At 39.4% G+C, this 22,077-nt stretch overlaps 1 protein-coding gene and 1 long non-coding RNA gene across 24 annotated transcripts in view; one reads left to right on the top strand and one right to left on the bottom strand.

Annotated features, from left to right (window-relative positions):
• CNST (consortin, connexin sorting protein) overlaps positions 1–21,210 on the top strand; it is a 149,054-nt gene extending 127,844 nt beyond the window's left edge. For 3 of the 13 annotated variants that reach the window (XM_048936572.1, XM_048936579.1, XM_048936580.1), the window contains 6 exons: positions 769–883; positions 2,549–2,570; positions 2,747–2,843; positions 7,018–7,898; positions 15,395–15,530; positions 16,765–21,207. In XM_048936572.1, coding sequence (XP_048792529.1) covers positions 769–883; positions 2,549–2,570; positions 2,747–2,843; positions 7,018–7,898; positions 15,395–15,530; positions 16,765–16,970 — 1,457 coding nt within the window. In that variant the 3' untranslated portion in view covers positions 16,971–21,207. Of the gene's footprint in view, positions 1–768; positions 884–2,548; positions 2,571–2,746; positions 2,844–7,017; positions 7,899–15,394; positions 15,531–16,764 lie in introns of all 13 variants that reach the window. The other 10 variants (XM_048936581.1, XM_048936574.1, XM_048936583.1 and 7 more) reach the window with 10 other exon arrangements.
• Positions 1–22,077, bottom strand: part of LOC125689456 (uncharacterized) — a 133,253-nt gene that overhangs the window by 92,987 nt on the left and 18,189 nt on the right. For all 11 annotated transcript variants that reach the window (XR_007375278.1, XR_007375277.1, XR_007375282.1 and 8 more), the window contains exons 4-6: positions 14,199–14,319; positions 11,385–11,515; positions 10,951–11,163 (exon numbers count right to left, since the gene is read on the bottom strand). This is a non-coding gene — a long non-coding RNA (uncharacterized LOC125689456). The remainder of the gene's footprint in view (positions 1–10,950; positions 11,164–11,384; positions 11,516–14,198; positions 14,320–22,077) is intronic.

Genomic DNA, 22,077 nt, shown 5'->3' on the forward strand with positions numbered 1-22,077 from the left:
CAAGACATGTGAAGAGGTAACTGCTGAAAAGAATAGAGTTTTCATTTTTGGAACTTACCTTTGTTCTTATTTGCAGTATTCATTTTCTCCCTTGCACAGAGATCTGGATGCTAATTATTGTTCAGTCTCACTTAATGATGTTTCAGATACGTTACGATTTTCCATTCAAATACGATGTCAAAAACAAAGAAATGGAAGTATGTCTGCGTGTGTGCATTTTTCTTTAACCAGCCTTTAAGATGAGAAGGCAATGAAGTTCATTCAGCTTGAACGACTGTATCATGAACAACTGCTTGCAAATCTTTCTTCCATACAGGAGCAGTGGGGTAAGTACAGGCTAAACTAATATGATAGTAGGAAGAGTTCACTTGTTTTGCCTTTGTAAATAACAAGAGTGTTTGTTTTGCGAGCTTAAAGCTAAAAAGCAGCAGAAATAGCATTTATACCCAGATTTCTCTAGTTTGTTATGACAAGAATATTCCTTCTTTGGACCCCTTCGTGCATGTTTCATGAAAAAGGTGCTAATAATTTATTTGTTACCTATAAGCCCTACAGCTTTAGGGGGTGTATTTTTACTTCACGTTTCAATCTGATGTGATGTAAATAAAGCATGGCAAAATATGATGCTTTTCACACAGTCTGAAACAAGATTGTAGAACGTAACAGTGGAGTAGTTGATAATTTTTTCCATGAATTAGCTTAATATGCATGTTTTATGATAAGCAAATGTTACTTTTGTAATAGTTTGGATATTTGGATTTAATTCAGAAAGAAAATGGAAAGCAGCAGTCTCTAGTCCAGATAGAACACTGAGGAATTCAGCTAAAGAACTGAGTAGTGAAGAGTTGGAAAAGCTTACTAAAGTTTGTTCTTCACACCAACAGTAAGTATAGTGTTACTTCTTTAGTGCTTACATGTTAGTGTAGCTGTTGTCTGCTTACTATTACAGTGTGCTTTAAAATGGTTGTTCAAAATGGTCAGACCAAATCTGCATCCTGTTGCCTTCAGTGAATTTGATAACACAAGCACATAAGAGATTATACCCAATCCCTGGGTCCAATAGACCCAGGGAAAGATCTACTTCATGGGTGAATGCCCTACCTGCTAGATCTTGAGTTTAAAGGACAGACAGAAAAAATTATACTAACTGCTACTGAAAAATGATCAGCCAAAAGGCACTCTCAATCAAATGGGGAGAGAGAACTTCTTCAAATATATGTGCATGGGCTTAGTCAGCCTGGATACAACAGAAGACAAAATACTCCTGTTGTTCTTAGAGTATGGCTTATCTTCCACATTTTTTTCCTGAGTGATGTTGCAGAAATTGGAAAACTCCCAGGCTGACCATCAGAACCCAGGCTGAGGTTATTTACTTTTGTTTGGGAAGGAGTTTGCAGAAGGCATAGGCCTGCCTTTCCACAAGAGGAAGAGGCAGCTCTAACGTGGCAAGTTTACTGCCACTGCTGCTGCTTCTGCAAGGTTTCTCTGAGTGCCTGCAGGGTTCCTCAACCTGCGTTTCATTATACGTGACCTTGCAAGCTCACACAAAAATTAGGACGCAAGATTATTACGATTTATGTGCTGCAACTTGCAGCACCTCCCTGGGCAATGAATTGTTGCCTCGTTAAACATTACTCAGCTTTCTCCTTCTAATTTTTTCCAAGTAGCCTCACTTCTAACTACAAAAATTCATTAATGTAAAGTCATTCCTGGTCCCGAGGAAGACTGCAACTTGAGAAAAAATTGAGGATTGTGTTCATTTGCCATGATTAGTTCTCCATATTTAATATTATCACTTTTCCAAGCTCTCCAGGCACAAGCGTATTTGCTTTTCTTGTTTCATATTTGTTTTCAGTGCTTTAAAATCAATTTATTTTGAAATTAAAATGATACTTTAAGCCAGGGTCTTGGAAAATATGAGCTTTTTGTTTTTGTAATTGGAAGTAATTTACACGCCGTGCATGAATGTTTGCACAGTTTGCAAAGTCCTCACGATTAACAATGCTGACACACCTGTGAATCCCAGTGGAACCAGTGGGAGCTCCTATGTCATACAATGCCCAGGAAATATGTCCCAGTGTAAACAGTTTAGGGGAAGGGAAATAAGGGTGAGGAGGTGGTTTTTTTCTTTCCTCAACGTCTGTTACAGCCATCAGTGCTTTTATACTAGTAGATATTGCGCCCTGACATTTTTCAAGTTGGCAACGTTCTCTTCTAGCATAAAGTTGTACAGGAATTTAGATCACGATATCACAGAACTGAAAGGGTTGGGAGGGAGCTCTGAAGATCATGGCTAAAGCAGGTTGCACAGGAAGGCATCGTGATTAGTCTTGAATATCTGCAGAGGAGACTCTCTGAGCAGCCTGTTCCAGTGCACCCTGCCAGTAAAGAAGTTCTTCCTCATATCTGTATGGAACTTCCTGTGTTGCAGTTTTTGCCTGTTACCCCTTGTCCTGTCACTGCACGCCACTGATTTCAATGACATCTGTGATGAAGAATGCTGTTGTTGAGTAGTGTAATTTATGCCTTTTTTTCTTTATTGCCACAGGCCACAGGCACCCAAAAATAAGGTAAGCAGCCATTTCTGTATCTTCTGCTTTGCTGAAGGTTGCTAATAAATGTATTTTTGACATTATTTTAGTTTTTTCAGTTTAGCATAGGAATTGTTGGAAGCACGAATGTTTCAAAAAGTCACAGTATTCCTGCGTAAGCCCCAAACTTACAGGAAATACGTCATATTTTACAGCCAGGAGTTGCAGAAAATACATCAGAAAGTGGTTGTTTGCTCAAGTTAATTGGATCAGAGAATTTAAAGGAAAGAGAAGCTGCTGCTTCCAAACCAGGTATGTGTGTATGAATGTACATGCATTTGTTTGAAATAATATCTTGTAATGATGTATTCGTATAAATACTATATAAAGCCATTTCATTAGAAGCTACTTTTGGATGACCACAAATTGATCCATTTTTTGCATATTTTTGCACAATGGGCATACTATGCAATTTTAGTTAGTCATTGATATTGATATTCAGAAGTGTAGTAAAGTAATTCTAGCCTCTGTCAGAAAAGGTTTTTGTAGATGAATATGCATTTATAGCAGCCTTTAGGGAGGCTAAAATTTGTCTCAAACTAGAGATAAGATACATAAATGATGAGAAATATTCTAAATTGTGGCCATTTGATATATTTAAAGTATTAGAAAATATTTTTGTTTTGGTATGATATACTGATTATAAGCCACATCTTTCTGTAAAGAGAACAGAAAATTAAGGAGCTTTTTGGGAGTCCAGAAGAGCAAGCTATGTTTCAGCTGATTTTTTTCAGTACATGCTTTTATGTCAGTTTCATTTTCCTCCTCTTGCCTTGGGGCAGCAGCTGCTTTATTTGAGTAAGGTGTTGAAATCATTGAAAATTAGTACATTGTTACAGTGGAGACAGAGAGGAAAAGAGCATTGTTTGACTACTATGCTACACTTCATCTTCTATCTCAGCTTAAGATGTTTTTTTTTATGCTGTATTCAAGTTGCCAAAAATGGCCTAAACTGAGGACATTTCCTCAAAAACAGCTGTAACTTCTCACAAGATGAGAGTTGACCTAGATGCCATCCAGAGGCCCCCTTCAACATAAACTATTGTACAAGTGTATTTCATCCTGAATCCAGAAAGTTCTGGAGAACTTGGAGTTAATGGCAATTCTCTAAATATGTGGATTCTTCTCATCTTCATCCTCTTCTGCCATGACCACTATATTGCCCCTTCTGTGTCTTTGTTCAAGTAACCAAACCAAAAACAAAATACAGAACAAACATTCTCTACAACTCAGAAAGCAGATCAAAAGGACTGAATGCTTTTTTAGTTTTGGATGATGGAAAGAACGTGGAAAAACATTAGACTTCAATTTGGTCATTGTTTTTGTTCCAAGTAGGAACAACAGCTTTCTGGAGAGCAAAAATTCTGAACTTTTGAGCCTTGTGAGTTAAGTACCATTTTGTGTCACTGTTAAATCACAGCATCTAGGCATGTTAAAATGAACGTGTAATTGGTGGTATAAATGATGGTATAAATGGACTTTCTTTGTGTTTTCAAAACATCATCAAAACCTTTGGGTTCCTTTGGAATGTTTGCAAATGAATAAAATTATGTATATCAATGGAAAGCTGTTCTAGCAGTGCTAAATACTTTTTCAATACAAAGTTAGAAATATTTCAAGTGTAACTCAAGATTAAATAGGACTTACAAGAGACACCTCGCACAAGGGTAGTAAGTTCTTGATAACTCCTTACCCTGGCTGATCTACTGATTTGTTAAGGCAGTGCATCTTTTAATGAAAACAGTGGTAATGCTGCCCCTCGCAGTGTCCGTATGTCAGCAGCATGGGGCTTTTGTCACAGTTAGGATTTGTGTAAGGAGGATACCAGTATGAACTTAGTGCAGAAAATGAACAGAGATGATCCATAACTCTGGATTTCTATATTTCACTGAGTGCTGCATAAAAAAATAGCCAAACTGTGGCTGAATTGTACAGAGCTCCAGTGATAAGGACTAGAAGCAACATTTGCATTTCATAATTCATCATTTTGTCTGAACTCCAGCAGAATCCTATGCTACTACAACTCTACAGTTGATAATATTTAAACTAGCCTCTTCAGCACTGACCCAGCATTGGCCAAGCATGGGCCTTTAAATTGCAAACTTAAAATGCTTACCCTCTGCTTTTGTGGGCTTTTTTTCTGCCTCAGAATGAATCTTGTTTTGTTTTGTTTTTCTTTTCTGACTTTCTACATAGAAATGTATCTGCCAAAATGAAGGGTGAGTACTGTAGTACTGCTAGTAAAAATATGACTTACAGCAAGACAGGAAAAGGGTACACTCAAGTGGCTTGAAGGCAGTCCTTCATGTGAATTCATATTCTATTACTTTCTTCTCTCTGGAAGATTTTATCTTTGATTCTATTAGCAGAGACACTGGCCCTTCTTAATTGCTGTAAGTGCTTTTGCTGCTAGAAAATTTTCTGTAGAACCCTTGTTATATCTCTTACAGATAAAAATTGCTGCCACCTTGATTGGTACATTTCATTTAACTTAGTTTCATTTAACTAAGGTACTAACTTAGGTAGATTTCATTTAACTTAAGCATCTTTTCTAATTTAAGTCTTTGAGTATTTGTCTTAACTTGCCTTGAGCATACAGCAGGTATGAGTTGTCTTAGGAAGTGTTTTGAAATGAGTATAAAGAGCAGTAAAAGGTGCTGAAAATTTGACATGCAGTGTAGCAGTGATCATTACATCTCGATTCTTGTACCTCTGTAGGCAAATAGCAATGCTGGGATCATTTATTACTTTCTTAGGAATACAAGCCTGTAGAGCTCAAGGGCCATCTTTCACTGTAATGAGTTCTGTTTAATTTCTGATTCCATTTAATCTTTGATGTTACAATTGGCACTGCCAACAAAGATGCCTATTGTAACGTAGATGTATTCACTAGGAAAACTTGACAGATGATAACAAAATCTTGTCCTGATAATCCAGGTTGTGTTTGACCTCATGACCCACACGTGAGACTCTCAGGATCCCATTACAAATCCCTTGGGCTACCTACTCATCTGTGCCTATTTTTCAAAAAGTCCCTGTCTCATGGCCATTTCTTCATTCATAAGCCAGGTTCTCAATACCCTTCCAAGTGTTAAATCGCGTTCTGATTTTTGTCTGCATTTTGAGATGGCTGGAAATTCTTTTTTTTAATTCCCCATCCTGTCTTTTTTATGCTGCCTTGCACTTCCATTGTCTTTGAAAATGAGGATAGTATGGAATTTAATAAGAGCGTTCAATAAAATGAATTAATGTGAACATTTCTTAAAAGACAAAAGAATGTGGCCTTGTTTCATGTAAAAAGTGGAGGAAAGCGCTCAGATTTAAAGTGATGTTTTAACAGGTGGGGGAGGATGAGGTTATGGTAGAGATCTTCAGTCATTGTCAGAACACATTCTGTTAATGAGGGCAGTGTTTGATCTCTTTGTTAATCTATCCATGAGACCTTTCTGCTTTTGGATGTGACCCAAAAAAATGCAAACAAGCATTTTCTAGAAGTAGGAATTTTTTGTTTGGAGCTACTATTATTACTGCAACAGTAGTTTTTAGTAAAGTATGGAAAAAAAGATCATTTCTGCTAGAGTTAGCTCTGACCACTCTCTTCTCTTCATAATCCTTAAGGGCAAGACTTGACTTTGAGATTCTTATAATGGCCAATGTCTAGTAATTTCATGCACAACTCAGACCAGCCATCTATTCCTTCTTTAGCAGATCATATCAATGGTAGGTGAATCACAAGCCATGTAGAATTCCTTTCAGTTCTCTCTGAAATTTCACGAGAGAAATCAGTTTCTATTTGTATTGTAAAGATGAACACATAAATAAGCTGAATCCCATTTCTGATATGTAAACTAACATCCAAAAAGCGACTTGTTACACAGTGTTACATAAAATATTATAACTGGATTTTTAATTTACAATTAATCAAAATCATTGCCCACTTAAAATGATGTAATTTAAAATATATTAAATTAGCATGATTTCAGCTTTCTTAAAGAACTAATGAGATCTTCCTGAGTGGTAGATACATTGGCATCAAAATACAGCTTTCAGTAGTTATTAAATGCACTTATTTGTGCTTCAGGCCTCCATAATGTGGCACACTAAAATATGCTTTAGAAGGAGCCTAGCTGTTCAGAAAGACACTCGAGTACATATTTTTCTGAAAGCATGGGAGTGACTCTCTCTCTTTTCAGGTGGACACTGAAGTGTGTGCTCAGCCTGTAAGAATGCACATAAACACTTTGTCAAATCGGGAGTCAGCTTTTCAGACCACAACATTCTTATTTGCCTGGAGCACAGAGTCCTGTCCTTTATTGGGAGCGCATCTCAAGGATTAGATGACAGCATTATCAAATCACTGTATACTCTTTCTGCTGATGCTTTGAATCATCTAAAAACACTGCAACTGTTTTCCTGTTGCACTTAGGTACTGAAACTTGTCCTGGCAACCGACCAAAGAAAGAAGATCAACAGCCGAGCACCCGTCCTAGCGGTGAAAAGCAAACTGAGGAGCAGGAGGAGGCAGTGAGCCTTCTGGTGGCTGCAGGAAAGGACCACATGGAGGAGCAGCACCGCAGTGCAGAATCAGCACTGGAGCCGCACACCCAGTCCACAGGGACAGTGGGCAGGCCTTCTCCGGGCTGTTTATCATCAGGGGATGCTGGCAAAGATAACAGTTTGCTGCTGAGAGAAAAGCAGATCTCTAAGGATGCGGAAAAAATAGAAGAGACAGCTGGCAAACCTGGAGTGAAATTCTCTCCCAGGCCAATGGTAGACGCCTTGGTTTTAACAGATGCTGATTATATGCCTGCTGATTTGGTTTCTACTGATAAAAATGTACGAGCTGATGAAAATCTTCTCAGATCAAAACTTGTTGCTAGCTCTTCAGAAATCACTAGTGGCCAGTTTGGAAACAGCGATTTAAACCAGCTACAGAAACGGCCTGATAATGACGATGATGAACAGTTTTCCCAGGACAGAACTGCTTCAAACGTGTGCTCTGAAAGCAGTAAAGTATCTGAGCAGGAAAGTACTGCCCAATCACGAGTATGCAAGGAAATGCAGAGAGCAGCAGGACAGGAGGAAAAGGTAAAAAGTGAAGAACGAGAAGATGTCTATCTCAGATTTTTAAATGGCAACATAATAGACACTGAAGAATCATTTGCAAACTTAGCAAATCAAGAAGAATTTGACACTGTCCCAGATATTTCACCTGAACGAGCATCTTACAACTCACTGGAAGCTTTATCACTAGATGACAGCTTTTCTTCTCTTGACGAACTTGCAAGAAGGATAGAGATTGCTGAGGTAAATATTGTGAATCCTATAAAACCCTCCATGTTATCTCAATTAGAATATTTTAGGTATTGCCTATTTCAAAATGTGTTCAGTATCTCTAACTTCTTTAATCTGAAGTCTGTATGTATTTACTTGTTCTGAGTTCATTCAGAGGAAAAGTTCCCTTTTATCTGTTTGCATCCTTCTGGCAAGTGCTGCTCTGTGCATCTAAAACCATTGATTTTTACTTATTAGCCTGAACTCTACTTTTATTTGTAACATAAGCTGTTTGGAGAGAGGTTGACAGTTCCTGTTAAATTATGATTTTATTTAAGAGGTCTACATAATACCTATGTTTATAGCATGGATTTATTCTATTCAAAGAATAAAATTTACTTTTCCACTCCGACTAAAGGTGAGAAGAACCACATATGTAATAAACTCCATAAATACATGTATGGGCTTCTAAGTTTGCCAGGCTCAGGCAGTTTTGTTATTCAACCAAACTTATGGAAGAACTTCTAAATCTGAACCCACCATAGGCCGCAACAAGGATAAGTGCTTCGCAAGCTGAAGTGCTCTTCTGAAAATAAATATATTGAATTTTATTGCTGTATGACTTGGTCAGAGAGTGTGTGATGCCTTCCTCGCTTTATCTTCTGGTTTTGTTGCATTTGCAAATATTGGGCTGTAAAAGCTTTCCCTTTAAATGTACAACTGGGATTATTTTGAGATTATGTGATTTCAGTTGCTGGAGGGGAAAGACAGAAGAAGGTGCCTTGTTGGTTCCTCTCTATTTTTAACGAATTTAACAGTGCAACATCCCTTGACAATAAAAAGTAACAGCACTTTTCTACAGATCAAAAGTTAGTACATGTAGATCAAGACCCATAATCACCCACAGACTGCAGCCAAGCAGGGAACTAAATACTGGAGATGCACACTGATGTTATCACATCTTTGGCAAAATCTCCAGATCTGGAAACAAAGCATTTCATGTTGTTCTTTTTTTTTCCCCACCTAAGCAGCTTCTTTTCTCCCTTGCAATATCAGGCATTCTGATCACCCTTAAGACACCTCGTCTTTCTGTGGGATGTCAGGAAACATGTCAGATACCAGGACTGAAGGTTCTATATACAAAGCTGGTTTTAGTTCAGCTTTTTTGGATTCAATAGTAGCTATTCATGAACGCTTCACAGCACATACATGTAGGATCCCAATTATACGTTAATATGGGTAATCAAACTTTGCACTGGATCCACTGCCTTATGTTCACCGATTTCCAAGGAGAGAATTGTTTCATGTAGAAAAATCATAAATTAACCCTATAGCTGCTATTTTTAAGTTGCTATGCTTGAGCTACTTGCATTTAAAGGATTGCATAGGAAGGAACATATTGATACTGTTAGAATATGGATGCTTGTATTGATTGGGCCAGTGGCCAATGACGACAGTGCTTCACAGGGAATCCAGTGTCATTTCTAGTTTGCAGTCCTACTGCTAGTACTGCCAGTACTCTGATGGCAAAACTGAGTCTCTAGAGAGGTAAAAAGTACCTTGAGTCTTTCCATAGCATTTTTTTATTGTTGCTATGTAGCTCATGATTTTGGCTGTCACTGGTGGGAGTCTTTTCCAATCTTTCTTAGGAGGAGACCTGAACTGTCTAGGGCTGGGGGATTGAATCGGGGAGAAGCAAAGATGCGTTCATTTTGACACCAATTGATACTTGTAATATGCAATGCCTGGGCTTGTTTTACAGTGCCTGAAATTACTAGGTGCAGCACGGTGTGTAGCCTGTATTGTTTCATTATACATTTATATTTTGTTTTCCCAATTAATCTTATTGCCAGTCGTTACCCTAGGGGCTGCATTTCAGACTTGGTGTTCACCTGCAACTTCCTCAGAAGGCACCAGGAACTGACAGAGCATGCCACCTCTCAGAAATGACCACCATTTACTTACGCTGACTTTGTTTTAGTGCTAAAATAAGATGCTAATCATGTTTTGACAAGCAGACTGATCTTTGCATCCAACAATAACGTTTTTTCCTTTCTTGTTCTACTGGTCTGCCTTTGAAGGTGAATTGTTCTGGCTGTGGCCATCAAATAAGTTTACAATGTTTTCATACAGTAATTATGAAAGATGTACCACAAATGCATTGTGTAGACACAAGCAAGCACAACAACAACATATCCTTACATGAAATGTGTCAGTATGACAATTAAAATAAATCAATCAATCAATCAATGTGATTATAGTCAAACTTTTCCTGGAGCAAATAGTCACAAAATTGTCACAAATAAGTTAGAATGGAGGGCAAAGATAAAGACCGTTTTGAAATACACTAGGTACAAAAATCAGATGGTAGGACCAATATTATTCAATGGGGGTGTAATATTCATTTATTGTAAATGGGGAAGGATAAGTACTTGTGTAGGAAGGGAATTTTTTTACCCCATATTGAGCACAGTTGTCTCACAGAGTTCTGTAATTCAGATTCTTTATATCCCTTGCTTTTAGGCTACTATTTGCAATAATTAATTAAAGACTGAAAATCAGCTTTTTTTTTTTTTCTAGCTTTAAATACCTTGAAAACTGAATTAGTGTTTTACATATTTTACAGTCAGTTGTACTGGGTATTTCTTTACTAATACTATCCATGCAAACCTGTGTGCAAATGATGGAAATTCACTGAAGCCATATAGAAAGTGCCTTCATACACCTAGTAAAGAGCTTCAGAGCATATCAACAGTTGGCAGTGACAGATTTCAGAAGTATGTGATGAAATGGCACACTAGCAATCACACAAATTGTAACCTCAGTAACGTAAGGTGTGTTTTGCCATATGAAATAAAGCTTTATATCTGCAAGATCATTAGGGAAATGAATAAAAATTTGGGTTTTTTCTTAATGGCCAATTATCATTTGAAATTTGTTTCAGAAAGTGAAAGTATTGAGAGTCCTTAGCACAGTGTAAAGTAGTAGCTTTGGATTGCACTGTCTGTATACAAAGATTTCAAAATCTATTGAATACGTACTGACTGGCAGCTGATTTGGGTGCAGAAATGAAGCCTTCTCCTACCTGCACGAAGTGTGGAGGCAGTGCTTTGTCGAGATCCCTTGTCTGGCTGTATGGCTCAGGTCCTGCAGTTTTAAGTTTGCTTGGTGTCATTTGCAAGCAGATTTTGGATGGCTGTTGTGAAAGCTCCATTCAAATAGTTTTCAGGAGGCAGGGCTAAGTAACTACTCTCAGTTACATAGAAAGCCCAGTAGCATCTGTTGTTAATTATTGAACCTGGAATTAAGGAAATAATCCATGTTTCAGTACTGTCTGATACCTGTAGCTCTTGTATGCCGCACAGAGCAGCCCACAGCATGGCCTGGTGCAGGCCTGCATTTTTCCTTTTGTGGTTCAAGCCAAGCACAGGCTTGACTTGTGGTTAGCTGTATTAACCACACTTCCCTCATTAAATTCAAATTTAAATAATGATTTCTGGCTTTTTAAATTCCTCCTACCTCAAACACCGGCGTGGAATCCTTCTAGTCTTGCATGGCTGCTATATCTCTGTTCTGCTGCTTTTGATGGCTGTTTAATTAGTGGGAGATGGTTCTAATGTAATCCATTTGTATACTGCTTTGAAGTCTTTCTAAATGAAAGGTGCAAGAAAAAATATTTTACTTACAGTTGTTTTAATTGAACGAGATTTTATTTGTAGTGAGATGGGCGTTATTCTTATGTGACAGTCCTAAGTGCAGGAATGATATTTTTATGACTGAAAATAAGAAAAATAAAACGTGGTATTTTTGTTAGACAGTTTTCAGCTGCAGTTGAGAATGTGGTAGAAAGAAAGCTGTAAATACGGCTTTGTGCAGAACTCCATATGCTTGTATTTGTATTTGCATTTTAAGAATAAGCTGTCCCTGAATAGGAGGCATAGCTTTGTAGTTGCTTTGCAGAACAAAAGGCAAAATCTAGATGCCATGTCAGATGAAAGGCAGATGAAATAATGTAGGTATGAACTGCATATGGTGTAAAGACATTCTGATCAAAGAGAGCCTTAAAATGTGATCTATGGCTCTTGCTGGGTCAGCAGCGTAACACTGCCATAATGATTGTGTTGCAAAATCAAAAGCCCTTGCTCACTCTTTTTAAGAGAAAGAATATGTTTAGAGTAGAGAAATTGTGCTGTATCAATGAAGTCTTTTACACTTAGAAGTAAATCCTGAACCGTTCACGGGTGCTAGCAGCAAAAGTAAGGGAACTTCACTGTAGCAAGCCTTTTACATAACTGTAATCGCTGGGACACATTTCCAGGTAATCCCATCAGACCTAGCCCTCTGCTTTCCAGCATGGAGGGGACAGAGCCTGTGACACAGTCATAGAAGAACTAGCAGGAGCCAACAGACAAAATGAAGTGTGCAGAACAGACTGCTGCCCTCTTAGCACAGGAGGGAAAATGCCCCACTGCACCCAGGTGGGATTCCCAAGTGCTATCAGAACCAAATGTGAGCAGGCAAATCTGGCAGCAGCTAGCTTGCTGCGTGGGTGGCTTGGGAGGAGCCATTGATCCTCTTTATAAAAGCAATGCCATACATAGAAGCTTAAAATAATCCACTCTTTTAAAGGACATAATGTCATCTCGCCCTCCTAAATAGATGAGTCAAATAAATACACTCCTCCACAATCCCCCTTCCTTGTCACAACATGGAAGCATAAGTATTTATTTTCCGGCTGACCTGATAAATTTTCATGGCAGCTCTGCAAAGCTAATTCAACATCACCAGTAGAAGCTTCAACCCAGCACGCTTCCTGTGATGAGAAGCATGCAGGCTGTTGCTGCTGCTTCATTGGTACCACATAGCAGTCTTCCACATACTGATTTAAACAATTTCTTTTCACACCTTCACTACTTTATAAGTACTTCCTTGCATTGCTTCATTAAACCACTCAAGCTTTTACATAGACGATCAAAAGGGAAAGTGAGTATTGAAAGGGAAGTGCGTCAGAGATCAGTTTTATCTTCTTAGTTGCATTTTGGGAAGAATTTGTAGGCATATACACACTGTGACCAGCTCTGTGAGTTGTTGAGATCAACATCTTAGGGGTGTAAAATACCACTGGAGCAGATGCATCAAATTTAATTGCCACATTTATCAGTTAAGTGCCAAATGGCACAGTTGGGGCAATGCCCATTGGATTGTGCTCTCCATTTGTGCTCAGCACACAGTCTCTCTGATCATAGCATGCATCAATGCATTACATAAGCAAGTTTAGGACGTAAGTTATGAAGTCACTTGTTTTTCTTGTTCTCCACAACTCTTATAATTGCATGGTCTTACAAATTGGTTAGATTATGGGATGGTTAGGCAGTCAGTTGTCTGCAACTATAGTATTGTCTAAAAAGGTGTCTCTTCAGGATGAGTTTTTGGCTCACATCTGCTACATAGGTGAGTTGCAAACTCAGTTGCAGATGTGGTATGCTTTTTTAGTTGTAGCACAAATGTATACAGATTATTTTTGAATGTAGCAAAGGTTATCACTGATATACAAAATAGGTTTTAAAAGGGACCTCTCAAATTTATGGAGAGATGGATAAGACTTCTTTTCAGAAAAGAAAGATTTCAAGATAAGAAGAGCATGGCAACTGCAGGACTAAGGAACAGGATTTGCTTCTGTATGTGTTTCTTACGTAGTACTTATGTCTTAGATAATGCTTAGGTAATATTTGTGTCTGTTTCATCAGCCTCTGTTTCATCAGTAGATTTTCTTTCTTCCTTAAGGTATTGTATTTGTAATAACTTTAAACAATGTGCATTCTCATTAAAGGGGCATGGCAATGAAAGAAAAACAGTAGGTGCTTTAGAACAGAATTGTGAAGCACACAAGCAGTGAGTCTTACACTCACTTTAACCTTACGCTAACAGTAGCGTGTAGATTGTTTCACCTGTGAAATATCAGCAAGTTCTTGAGGCCTTTCAGTTTGCTAAAGCACGGTCTGTCAGTATGTTAGCAGGTTTGGCACATGATCCTGCAAACCCAGTTGCAGGGTTTCATCAAGTGACTCCCTACTGGCATCTGCTTCACAGCCAACATGTACTGCTGCCATGGCAATTTTAGCTTTGGTTTTTGTACCCACGTAATGTATCCTGCAAATACAGTTGCATCCACTTTTAGTGCCTACAAATTCAGATGTTCCTGTATACTGCTCACCTAAGTTCTGCTTGTTGAAGACCTTTTCTTTTGTATCACTGCATCCATGTTTGGCAGAAATGGAAGAAAAATGGGATAGCTGAATGTAATAAGTATAGTTCTGTACCTATAGCACTTACCTTGGCATTAACGTTGTCCCTTGCTTTACTGTTTCAACTCAAAGTGTTCCTTTTTCTGTTTTCTTTGACTTCAGAAAATCGGCTGCTACTTTTGTTTGTAGGGATCCAGTTGGTATATTTGCTGTAACAAGGAAAAACATTTTCTGATATGTAATTAGGAAAAAAATTTTCTGGTATGTAATTAGGAAAAATTATTTTCTGGACACAAACAGTTTTACAAAGAAAGGTGGTTTGGTTTGTATTTTTAACCGATGAAAGTTTTGTTGGGGAAAATGGTAACTTATGCTTCGTTTAGAGGGTCAAACACACAGGGTCATCAGTACTAATTCATTTGGCCGAGGATCTTCACAGTGCCAGTTCATGACAGCATTCTCAATTCTCCATTATGCATTTTTATTCTAATATTTCTAATATTTTTCTTCCTCTAATCATAAGGAAATGATGAACTTCTCCTTGATCTAACGTCTTAACATGGCTTTGTGGGAAAAAAGTATATACTATTGCAGCTAAATCAAGTGAAGTAGGAAAGGACAGTTAATGACTTATTGAATGTATCACTGCAGGGAAGCATTTTCGAAGTGGTGCTTTATCCAGAGAGTTTATAACAATATGGAGCTGACGTTTATCCGAAAGCACAAAGATTTCTTTTTCCCCTGGTGTTTTTATTTGTTTGTCCTCTGCTATGGCCTGTTTTCTCCCTTGGGGAACCAATCACAATGCTGAAAAATTAATCTCACAGTAAGTATTTGATAGGCTCTGCAGGATTATGTCTTTGGAAAGGCAGCTGTGGTGTCTTTGACCTGTTACTGTCCTCTATTGAGAGTGGTTTTGGCTGGAGCCCACTGCCCCAACCCCCATCATTTAATGACATGAAGGAACTAATGTATAGTTTAGATCATACTAAGAATTCATTGCATGTTTAACTTTGATAGTGACCAAAAGCAAACATTGTCATCTTAGTCACCTTCTATACAGCAGAATGGTACTGCAGCATTCCTTCATGCTGTGAAATTCTGTGTTCAAGAAGAGAGTTTCACAAGTACTGCGAGGTTTAAGAAAAGCAGAGTAGAAACCATTTGTTTTCTATTTCTCTCATTTGCTCCTCAAAGTCTTTGTTAAGAAGATCTTATGCTTTAATTTCTCACATCTGTTGTGCTAATCACTGTCAAATGGTTTTTTGTAATCTTTCCCAACAGATTGCCCCAGCAGAAGGATTGGTGTCTATACTAAAGAAGAGAGATGACAGGGATGGAAAAACAATTGCCCAAGTCCAGCAAAGGCAAACAAAGAGAAGAGTCCGGTTCCAAGAAATGGAAGACACTTTTGATCAAGGTATTCCAGTACTGCTAACTCACAGCATGTGCTCTCAGCGTGCAAGTGGTGTTGAACTTTGGTTCTCAAGAGCTCAGCGAATGTTCACTGTACACTGCACCTTGCTTTTTTCAAAGTTGGAATGAGAAAAGGTTGTCTAGTTTCAGTGGTCTCTAGAAGCTGAGGCACTCTAATGCTCTTGAGTCATTTCAGGCTCAGAGATTTGGTATTTTTCTTTCATTTCTTCTTCTTGTGCGGATGAAAGAAGCTCAGAAATTTTCTTAGAGCCTGACAGAAAAGGCAGGTGTTGATCATGGAAACAGCCTGTGAAGAAAAAGTAGTGAGGGTGCAGCAACACAGCTGCAGCATCCTCATGGCAATAAAGAGTCTTGCCAAGAGTTACCACAGATAACAGTGATGTAAACTAACCCTTCACAGTGGGCTTCTGTGAAGGTTTTGTCTCCACTCTTACAGTCAAAACGTGCGAGTAAATACAATCAGTTCATCTGGCCAGTCAGTGGCAGTACGAGTGAAGGAAGAACGTTCACATCTGTTTTATTTTCAAAGCTTTCATTTCCTTTCAGGTATTTCCAGGAAGGAAGGCTTTGGTTGTGCAACATTCTCTCGTCCAAATCTGTTAAACCTCAGTATGGATTGATTCCACAAGTGATACAAGCAAGGATAGGGACGCGGGTTTGCAGAAAAGGCACTACATAATTATTTAGGTTTCTGAAACAAATCTCAGGTTTTCTCATAGTCACATTTTGAAGAGTTAATCACACAACACCCTCCGTCCCCTTGGGAGAAAGAATGGGGGGGAAGGAAGAAGAAAAAAAAAAACAGTAGGATTTATTAAAAGGAATGTGAATTAATACAGAATAATTAAGAGTAATTAATGAAAACGAACCAAAAATAAAGCTGGAGGAGTGACGTCAGTCTGAGTCTTTATCGACAGGCTCTTCACGGCTTGCCTCCCAGAAAAGATCAGAGCTCTTCCCCCATCACCCAGAGTCAAAAATCACATGGATTTGGGAAATGCAGAGCATCCCAGCGTATTTTCCTCTTGGAGAGTCAAAATTCATGTGAGGCTGCTAGAGAAACCAGGAAACACAGCTCCGCAGTGCAGTGTGCCTCTGTACCCAAATAGTCTGTTGCATGATGTCATGATACAGAATACTGGTAAAACTAAGGCACATTCACATTCACGTTGCTTTGTCTGGTCTCTTATTCACCTTTTCTTTTCTTCTGCTCACAGATGAAGTAGCTGGTGGCTCCTGTATTTTGCTGATCCTGCTGTGCATAGCAACCGTTTTCCTTAGCATTGGAGGAACTGCATTGTACTGCACCTTTGGTGACATGGAATCCCCTGTGTGTAAAGACTTTGCAGCCAACATGGATTTCTATTATACCCAGATACTGCAGCGTGTGGAAGAACTTAAGCACTGGATTGCCTTCTCGTAGCTGAACTAGACTGAGACAGCACATTGAGCTCACCACTGGTTGCTGGAGAGGCTATTAAAAAACCTGTGATTTCAGTTCTTTGTAACACTTGCCACCTGCAGGTGATGTGCATCTGATGATGGACTTACACTGTTATTTAGAAATTGAGAACAATTCCCTTTTAGCAATCAGGTGGCGAACTGTTCACATCTTAAGCCGTAGCAGTGTGGTATGGGAGAATAACAAGTCATTCTCTACATCCTTTCAAGATTAGACGAGCAGCTTTTCAACAGCTTGAGCAACTGAAGAAGAAAGAAGAAAATTAACTGTCTTCTATACGCTCTCCCATTACCACATATTGTGTAAGCAATCTCTGACAGCTTAGTTAAAGAACAGCTCTGATTTAAAGCTGTTTGTGCAAAGGTGTTGCTTCCACCTATCACGCAATAAGTCTGTGTTTTATGAAAACATTATTTTTCTTCTAAGTCTTACTATTTTTCTCCATTTTAATTCTCCCAGTGAGCCATGTAATAATTTGCGTGGAGTGAGAAGAATGCAGCAGCATTCATGGAGCCCCCATTCAGTGATAACAGGCCGACCTGCACCTTACAGCATATGGGGAACATCATGTGTGGGATAAATCTGCTGGCAGATTTCACATTGTTTCCTGGAACTTTACTCCCAGTGTTGTGCGGGCTGTTTTAGAAAGAGGAGGATAAAAAAGAAATCATTGGTCTCACTATATGCAGAGAAAGGAGCAAGATGTTCAGTAACTTATTCACATTAATACGAGAGTGGCTTTGGCCAATTCTAAAGCACCTGGTTGTAGGTGTCAGGCTGGCTGGGATTTCTGCCCAGCTGTGTCACTGACTTACAGTAATCACTTTGTGCCTCGGTTTCTCCTCCGTAAGTGGGGAATAATGATCCTTGCCTTTGTCTGTGAATACATACTGCAATTAGGGCTCATGTCTGATTCCCTACACCCCGGAGGAGCGCACAGGATCGCTGGACTGTGTGATTGCGGCCTCTCACCCAGTGAGTTCCTAACGTACAGTGGAACTGATCCAACAGAAGGTGCTCAGAGGCTCGCTGCAGACCCACAGCCTCTCGGTAGTCCAGGGCACTTGTTCCAGCAGATAAAGCACATTTGCATCTATTTGCCCTCCAGTTCTGAGACTTGTAAAATCTGCTCTCTTTTTCTACCAGCTCTACAAACAAATCTAAATCAGTAAAAAGAGTCATTTTAGATGGCTGTTTGTATCACTTGGTGCTCAGCCCTTCCTGGGTGGTGTATGAGAGAGACACCTACGTGACGGTGAAGGTCAGAACTGGCAACGTAGGCCCTCGGTCCGCGCTGTGGTCCGAACACAGCAGCTGTCCTGGCACAGAGCCGGTTGGCCTGGCCCTGCTGCAGGCCTTGTGTGAGACGAGTCCTTCGTGCCTCAGGAAGCAGCAGTTTGCAGGGGGTCCGCTTCACTCCGCTCCATGGTTTCCAGCTTACTAACGTACAGTGCAGCACCTTCAGGTCCAGCTTATTTTGTAAAGTACCACAAAGTGAAATCCTCGAGGCCTCGCTCAGAGTTATAACATTAAACAATCGTGCTGTCTGGCATTTGCCAGCCAATTGTCCCTCTACTGGCAAGCTTGATTGTTCCTAATGCTCTGTTATGCTTAACAGGATTTTAAAGCAAAAGTTAAAACCATACTTTTTCTGAAACAAACTGCACACGTGATTTCTTTTTCAGTTCTCACTGCCGAGGCTTAGCTGATACCTTAGGAAGCCTCGTGTGGCAGCTCTTTATTAAACAGTAAATTTAAAATGCCTCAATTCATGACAACGTTTGTTTTCAGAACGTAGCTTAGAACTGTAGTTTGGTGTATTTTCTGCTGGTTGCCTCAGAGCATTGTAAGGCTGGACTGATCTAGGGGAGAAAGGGAGAGATGCTTTTGTATTTTAAAGAGTTACTGGCTGGTTCAGTTTATTATTTTAAATCCTGGTTTATGTATTTATTTAGTTTTTATTTTAAAGAAAATCTTAATTTTTTTCTTTTTTGGTAATTTGCTCACAGAGTAATTAAAAGCATGCATTCACTTAAAATATATATTTATAGTGATTATGTAGTTAGAATATATTTTGCATTTCTGTAACTTCGCGTTGAGTGTTTCAGGATATTAAGTTTATTTCTAAAAGACAACGGTTGATTTCAGCTTAAAAATCTGCTTAAGTTTTTGTGCACTTCCTCACCAAAAAGTCAAGAGGTATATATAGAACTATTTATTCAAAGGTATATCAGATATGAAGATCAAAGATCTTCTACTTCTAGGTTCGTTTAATTAGAACTATTTAAAAATAATTATTTTATTTAAAACGGTAAAGCTATTTAAAGTCAAAGCAATTTTTGATAAGCAGTTCAGAGTAAATCTGTGGTCTGAATCCTGGCATGGCAACTTTGTGTTGTGTTCCCAGTGCAGAGTCTCACTAATATCAGCAGAACTGCCAGTGAGAAGATCACGGAAAGGAAGGGCACCGCTTCACCTGCACGCACCGGAGGAAGAATGAGCAGCCAGGTGTTCCATGTGGCCCAGCTGCCTTGTATTTGCACTGCAATGTGAGCACCTCTGCAGCCTCCAGGCCTGTGCCCAGGTGCCACTGCTGCAGGATCTGCCAGGATCTGGGGGAGCAGATGGGGCACACACGCATGGGCTACCAGGCTCCTCTTCTGAGCTGTTGCAACCAAGTGCTCGAGTCTGGATCTGATTTCTGTTGGCATTCCTTTGTGAGAAGATGGTGGCACTAATTCTTGCTTTGCCTGACAATTGTCAGTATGGTTTGCATAGTCTGCACTACATTATCAGACTTGTGGTGATCAACCATAAAAAATGTGCTTCGTTTGAAATGCAGAGAGCATGCAGGTTGGCCAGGTGTTGGCTGTCCTGTGTATTGTGTTCCCTTTTCATTGCTGGTGGCATTACTTCCATCTGGGTGGCCCCAGGGATCAGAACCTTGGTCAGGGAAATCTAAGCCAAAGGGACTTGAACAGTGATCCTCATCCGAGGAGTTTGTGGTCAACTAATGCTGAGCAACAGCTAAGACGGTTATAATAGGAAGAAAAGAGTAGAAGCTTTTTCCTTCCCTTTTGTGCATTGTAAAGCCCTTTGCATTTAAGTTTTCACTGGATAGATAGTTGTTCTGCTTGGCAGTAGGAGAAACAGACCACTGTAAAAGCATTTGTAGTCAGTAGGAAAATTCAGGGAACAGTTCAATACAATATTAGTTAAAACTCATTTCTAGAAAGATGACTGGATGTCAGGTTGATTATTTGCCTTCAAAGGTGAAAGCTGTGGCCACTTACCACCCGCCACTCTCCATCAGAAACCTTATCTTCCAGTTTATCCTCTCAGTGTAATGATTTTAGAGAGATGCTTGCAATAGATCAAAACCAACAAGGCTCTCAATGTGCGTTCAGTGCACAGAGCCAAAAAGAGCTTTCTGATGGCATAATTGCACCCTCACCCCAAGCAATGTGAAGTACACAGGAAGAACGCTGTGCTGTAGCATAGCTGTGCTGTACCACAGTCTGGTTCTAAGCAGTGCAGATGAGGAAGCATTTTCCACAGCCCAGACATGCCAGCAGAGATTTGCAATCTAGACACGGCTCATGTTTTAGAATGTTTTTCTACTATTTTGCTTTCATACTTGGAAAACACGTAGTGCTGGTGGCACCCTGTGGGAAGTAGTCTGACCAGAGGGGAAACTCCTGTTTAAGGATTTCTGTGGGTAAAGGGCAAGCTTGAAATATCAAATGAGTGGAGTAGGTCAGAAGTCCAAATTCCTGTGTGACTGCACTTGATAACCAAAGGGGATGCTACCCTCCCAGGAAAATATGTTTGCCTATTTTGTACCATAATGTAAAGCCAAGACCATCTGAAAGGACTAATAACTATTTGTAACAAATCTAGCTTCTTTAGCAAAAGGAGTAAATAATTGTGTTTGAAACCATCACCCAAGCTTGTAATTTAAATACTGTAGCAAAAAATAAAATAAAAAGCGTCCCAAAGAAAATATATGAACCTTTCTGGGTACTGTGATTTCTAAATGTATGAAAAGACTGAGAAGATCCGTGAAATTAAGTAAATGAGCAGCATCTCCAAAGAGAATTTCATGATACAACCAAAACCAGGAGAATAGATGAAGATAAAATGCATGACGTTTGGTTTGGATTTTAGCATGATGTAAGTTTCTTGGTTGGCTCACTTTTCTTTTACTGGCTAACTGAAAACTCAGCCTCCCCGCAGAGCACTGTTTGTCCAGGGCAGTGTGTTTAAATGCTGATGTGTTGCCTTGCTGCACTGCTCTAAAAGATGTTGGATGGTAAGTTTGAGAAATGCTGGTCACAACCCAGTTTGCTCTTTGAGTTCAAGTAAACTAAACTGACTCCAACCCAACCCAAGCCAGCCACCTCCTGTTTGCAGCGTGCAGCACTGCCTTTAGCAGCATCCCCATTCCTCAGCACCACCAAATGAGGCCACCCGGAATCTTAGACTGGCTGAAAATGCAGTGAAATCCTAAGAGGAAATGAGTTGTTTTTATTCATGTTGGTTTTGTTTTGTGTTTTGAAATTGTTCTTCAGTGCCAGAAAGAGGGACAATTATAATGTGAAAAGAAAAGAGATTTTTGTAGAAATTAATTGGAACTTGTGAGGTAACACCTCATGTAGCTACCCAAGGATGTAGTTACCCAAGGAAGCTTAAAGTATAAACTTCATTTAGCTTAAAGAAATGTTTTAATGTTTGTTTAACAAAAAAAAAAAAGGCTGAGATGTTACAGAACTGATGTTAGGAATTTCAGCCAGAGTTCTGATTCTGTCCTTGGGTTCATCCTGAATGTGTTTTTAATGGAAAAGAGGCTGTAATCAAAACATAAATATAAAACAAAAAGAATAAGAGACTGTACTGAAGCACCCAAAGTTTCAAAGGCATGTCTACTATGTCACCCATGGAAGCAACACAGTGTTTCCTACAGGGCACCGCTGAGCTGCTTAGTACGTATTCTGCACTGGGAATCAAGCCACAGGAATCCTCTGGGGATGTGGGAGCAGCAAGGAGACTGTCACACTGCTTCTCTAGG

The sequence above is a fragment of the Lagopus muta genome, chromosome 2, assembly GCF_023343835.1.
Source record: "Lagopus muta isolate bLagMut1 chromosome 2, bLagMut1 primary, whole genome shotgun sequence".
NCBI lineage: Eukaryota > Metazoa > Chordata > Aves > Galliformes > Phasianidae > Lagopus > Lagopus muta.